Source organism: Cardiocondyla obscurior, unplaced genomic scaffold, assembly GCF_019399895.1.
Source record: "Cardiocondyla obscurior isolate alpha-2009 unplaced genomic scaffold, Cobs3.1 scaffold31_0_849067, whole genome shotgun sequence".
Lineage (NCBI taxonomy): Eukaryota > Metazoa > Arthropoda > Insecta > Hymenoptera > Formicidae > Cardiocondyla > Cardiocondyla obscurior.
The window spans coordinates 461,238-465,476 of NW_027228788.1; the positions used below are offsets into that span (position 1 = coordinate 461,238).

General features: G+C 33.5%; 1 protein-coding gene across 1 annotated transcript; it reads left to right on the forward strand.

Moving 5' to 3' along the window:
* The first annotated feature begins 1,367 nt into the window (after positions 1-1,367).
* LOC139112603 (myb/SANT-like DNA-binding domain-containing protein 3) lies at positions 1,368-3,914 on the forward strand. The gene is made up of 3 exons (XM_070673689.1): positions 1,368-3,143; positions 3,303-3,518; positions 3,675-3,914. Exons 1-3 carry the CDS (start codon positions 2,942-2,944, stop codon positions 3,767-3,769), a joined length of 513 nt encoding a protein of 170 aa, XP_070529790.1. The 5' UTR covers positions 1,368-2,941; the 3' UTR covers positions 3,770-3,914.
* Positions 3,915-4,239: the final 325 nt, after the last annotated feature.

A 4,239-nucleotide genomic window follows, 5' to 3' on the forward strand; every position in this document is an offset into this window, starting at 1 on the left:
GTTAAAAGATTTAATTATTTGGGTTATGTGGTGACATGGAATGGAGATCAGAAAGAGCACGTGAAGGAAAGAGTAAAGAAAGCAGCAAGGGTGATGGGACAAATATGGAATATTGGCAAAAAGAAATTTGGAAAAGATTGAGGCAGAAGATTATCGCTGTTTGACAGGCTTGTATGGACAGTAATGAGCTATGGGGTCGAGATATGGGGGTGGAAGGAAAGGGAAGAGATTGAAATGGTACATGAGAGGTATTTAAGATGGATAATGGGGGTAAGTAGAAGTGTACCGAGGTATATAATGAGAGAGGAATTTCAGAGGGAAAAGTTGTCTAGGAAAGCGGGAATGAGGGCTTGGAAATATGAGAAAAGATTGGAAGAAGGAAGAGGGAGGGTTTTGGCAAGAGGATGCTGGGAAGAAATGAAGAAGAGAGCGAGGGAAGGAAAAACAAGTGGGAAATGGGAAAAAGAAAGGGAGGAATTCTTTGAAAGATTGGGGTGGACGCTGGAGAGGATAGAAGAAAGAAGAGAAGAAGAGGGAATGAGAGGTGAAGAGATAGTGGTAAAAGATAAAGAATTGCAAAGAAAAGAGAGATGGGAAAAAATAAAAATGGAGAAATTTAATAAGGATTATGGAAAAATAAAGGAGGAAAGAGTACCGGAATATTTAAAGAAGTAATGGAAGGAGGAGAAATGGCAAAGGGTGGGAAAGTTTAGAGTGGGGGATGATATGAGGGGAAATAGATACTGGGAGGAAATAGATAAAAAAAAGTGCAGGATGTGTTTGGATAAGGAGGAAACATGGAAACATGTTTGGGAGGAGTGTGTAAACTGGGGGGACGGGACGAGTTGGGAGGAGGCAGTTGAAGATGTATTGGGAGGGGAGGGAAATGGGGAGGAATGGTTAAGAATACTGGAAAGGGTAAGGGAAGAAATAGGAGAGAATGAAAGAATGAATGAGGCAGACTATGAAGATGTAAAAGCGTCGGAAGCGGGGGTCCATAAGAATGAATGAGAAATAGAGTAAAAGAATGATTTCTGGCGGTGTGAGCGTAAGAGCGTATGGGTATCTCTCTCTCTCTCTCTCTCTCGTGTGCTAAGCGGCGTTTAGAGAAAGTAAAAAAAGCGAAAAGTAGGAAGTAAGTTATTTGCAGGAAAAAACAAGAAAGAAGAGGAATTAAAAGAAGATGGAAGATTGATAAGAAAGACTAAGGTAGAAATAAGAAAGCGTTTAGGAAATAAGCCGAGGTTTTTGTTGTTTGTCTTTTCAGGATAAAGGAAGTAAGAAAGGAATGTAAAAGAAGACAGAAGAATGTAAAGTTGATAGAAGAAAAAGGAAGAGAAGAAGAAAAAAATAGAGATAAAAAAATGTTGTAAGGCGAGGACGAATAGATGAAATGGATAAGAAGCGTAAAATGATAGAAGGAAATAGTGGCGATAAAGGTAGACAGTAGTGAGGGGAAGGTAGTGAAAAAAAGTAAAAAGAGTAAAAAGAGTTGGCGGAGTTAAAATGTAAGAAAGAAATGTTGAATGTAAGATGTCTATAAAGAATTGTTATTGTTATGAGTATGGTTAAGTTTAAGTTTTTCGCTCGCGTATTTCGCTCGCGTATTGTTGCATCGCCTCGTTCGCGCGTTGTTTCCTCGTCTCGCTCGCGTATCGTCGCATCGCCTCGTTCGCGCGTTGTTTCCTTGTCTCGCTCGTGTATCGTCGCATCGTCTTGTTCGCGCGTTTCCTCGTCTCGCTCGCGACATACTGACTCCGCCTATTCTCTTTACGCGATACTCGCCGTCGTCTATCGCGCGTTCGCTCACTCCACGTTTCTTTGTCGCACTCGCGCATAAATAAAATATTTATTTTCTCGAAAACTATTACGAATTTTTTAAAACGGTAAAGGACATTTCGTTTTGTCTTGGCGAGTTCTACCTACTGTTAAAAAAAGTGACGTTGGTCCGGGACACCCTGTATATACAAAAATTAATCAAAATTGTTTTTTCTGTATGAAATTACAATCACAGCTTGCGGGTTATTTAGAAATTGTTCATCGAAATGAACCAGACGTTGAATGGTTTGACGTATTGTCGAAATTTAATCCAGAGAAAAAAAAATAATTGACATAATTCGAAAAAATGAAAACTTTAAGTATAATACTGTTACGTTCATGTCCTTTTATCAATTTCTTTCTTTCTAGAATATTCGATATCAACTAGATAATAGATACTATAATTAATGTCTAAAAAAGTTAAATGGTTTGTTCTTAACAAAAATCGTCTAAAAAGACTGAATTATCTATAACGCGGAAAATTCAAGAAACATAATGATTCAGCCGGCTTAATGATAAACGGTAAACACGGTATAAACAATTGACCCTTGAAAATCATAAAAAAAAACCCGCGACCGGCTCACTCCATTCAATCACAAAAAGTTCTTAGGCCGGTATTCATAGTCCGTTCTTATATCAGCACTTAAGGCCGTCTTGGCGAAGATCGTCTTATTCAAATAAGATCGTCTTAATTATAATACATTTCATAGTGATGACTTAAGACAATCTTGTCCAAGAAGTTCTTGTTTAAATTGTTCTTATTGAATATAACATCGTCTTTGCGAAGTAATGCTCAAGCTGATGCTTATTTATGATTCGGCTGTCTTAGGGATATTTCCTATGAATCCTCCAATGAGAACACTGCACACATTGAGCTGAACAGAACAGACTTAATATTCTGTTGTGTCTGTCATATTAGTTTCGGGAGTCAAACTGCAAATTAAATAGTATTAAATAGTGAATAATAAAGAAAATTATACTCAGGTATGTATAAAATGTTAATTTTAGAAAGCGACATGTTCGGAGACTGCTAATTATTATCAGAATATCGAATTTTGTTAGACATCAGTTATACTTAAGCTCTTGAGTTTAAAATGAAATATTTGTGTTATTATTTACCAAAATGTCATCGTGCAAAGAGAAGACTGAAACGTCCAGAAGCAAGCATTACACGCAAATGGAAAGAAAAGTATTTTTGCAAATTTTGCAAAAATATAAAAATGTTGTTGAAGTAAAAAGAAGTGATGCAACAACATTAAAAGATAAAGACATAGCATGGAGCCAAATATGTGAAGAATACAATAATTTCTCACTTGTCTGTCAAACGATAAGAACTATAATTAGAAAATACTTGTAATGTTATATTAGAAATTAGCAACGTGGTAAACGCGCGATTACATCAAGTAACGAGTCATTCTTTTCATATTTTTATTATAACGATTTATAAATGACGTTAATTCTTTGGTAATTTTAATTATATATATAGAGAACTTTGCAACAATTAAAGAAATTAAGGGCGAATTTAAAGCAATCTCAAAAAGATGCTTTAACAAAAGAAAAACAGTTACGTTTGGCTACTGGTGGAGGATCACTAGAAAATGAAGCAGAAATTGATCTGGACATTTTAAATATAGCGCCACATTTGATGGAAACCGCTTCCGTACTATTTACGTCAAATATGTCCGAAAAAGAAATTCAAGGTATTTTTAAATTAAAAGTAATTTTCTGTTGAATTTTAATTATATATCTATTGATGTTATTTCTAACCTAGAAAATTAATTTATATATTTATTAAATCTTTTATAATATCAATGAATTTAAGTCATATTTTTTAAATATTTATTTATGCACTTTAGATAAACATGAGCTAACAATTGATATAATTTCTAATAGTAACTGCATAAATAAATATATTTATGCATCATCTAATAAGATGATGACACCGCTATGATCGTGACTGATTCACAAGGTATTCATTCGATGCAATTAATATTTGCTATTGTATTATAATATTTATTAATTTTTAATGATAGCCATAATATGTAACAAAATCATTCTTTTTTAAAATTAATTATATCTTTCATTAACTTATAAACTTTTTATATCAATTTTTTATTGTATTATCTTGTTTTGATATTTTTTAGTACATGATATATCTACCGAAACAAATAAAGAAACTGAGCGTGACAACGATATGTTCATTATTAATGATTCACAAGGTATACCTTAAATAAATATAATATTTAAATGTAATTATATATCCTAATATTTCTTTACAATATGTACAAAATATAACAGCAAAATTACTTTTGTTGTTTTATAGATACACCTATTTAAAAAAAATGTAACAACAAGAAAGTCACTCTTCCAAATGTACATAGTAAAAAACGGAAGTATCAAGAATTATGTTATGAAGAAACG

Bases quoted from the DNA above. Each gene is read 5' to 3' on its own strand.
- LOC139112603 (XM_070673689.1), top strand. From the start codon at position 2,942: ATGTCATCGTGCAAAGAGAAGACTGAAACGTCCAGAAGCAAGCATTAC. The intron at 3,144-3,302 runs CGATAAGAACTA...AATTATATATAT, and splicing joins TTTCTCACTTGTCTGTCAAA to AGAGAACTTTGCAACAATTA. The intron at 3,519-3,674 runs GTATTTTTAAAT...TATGCACTTTAG, and splicing joins GTCCGAAAAAGAAATTCAAG to ATAAACATGAGCTAACAATT.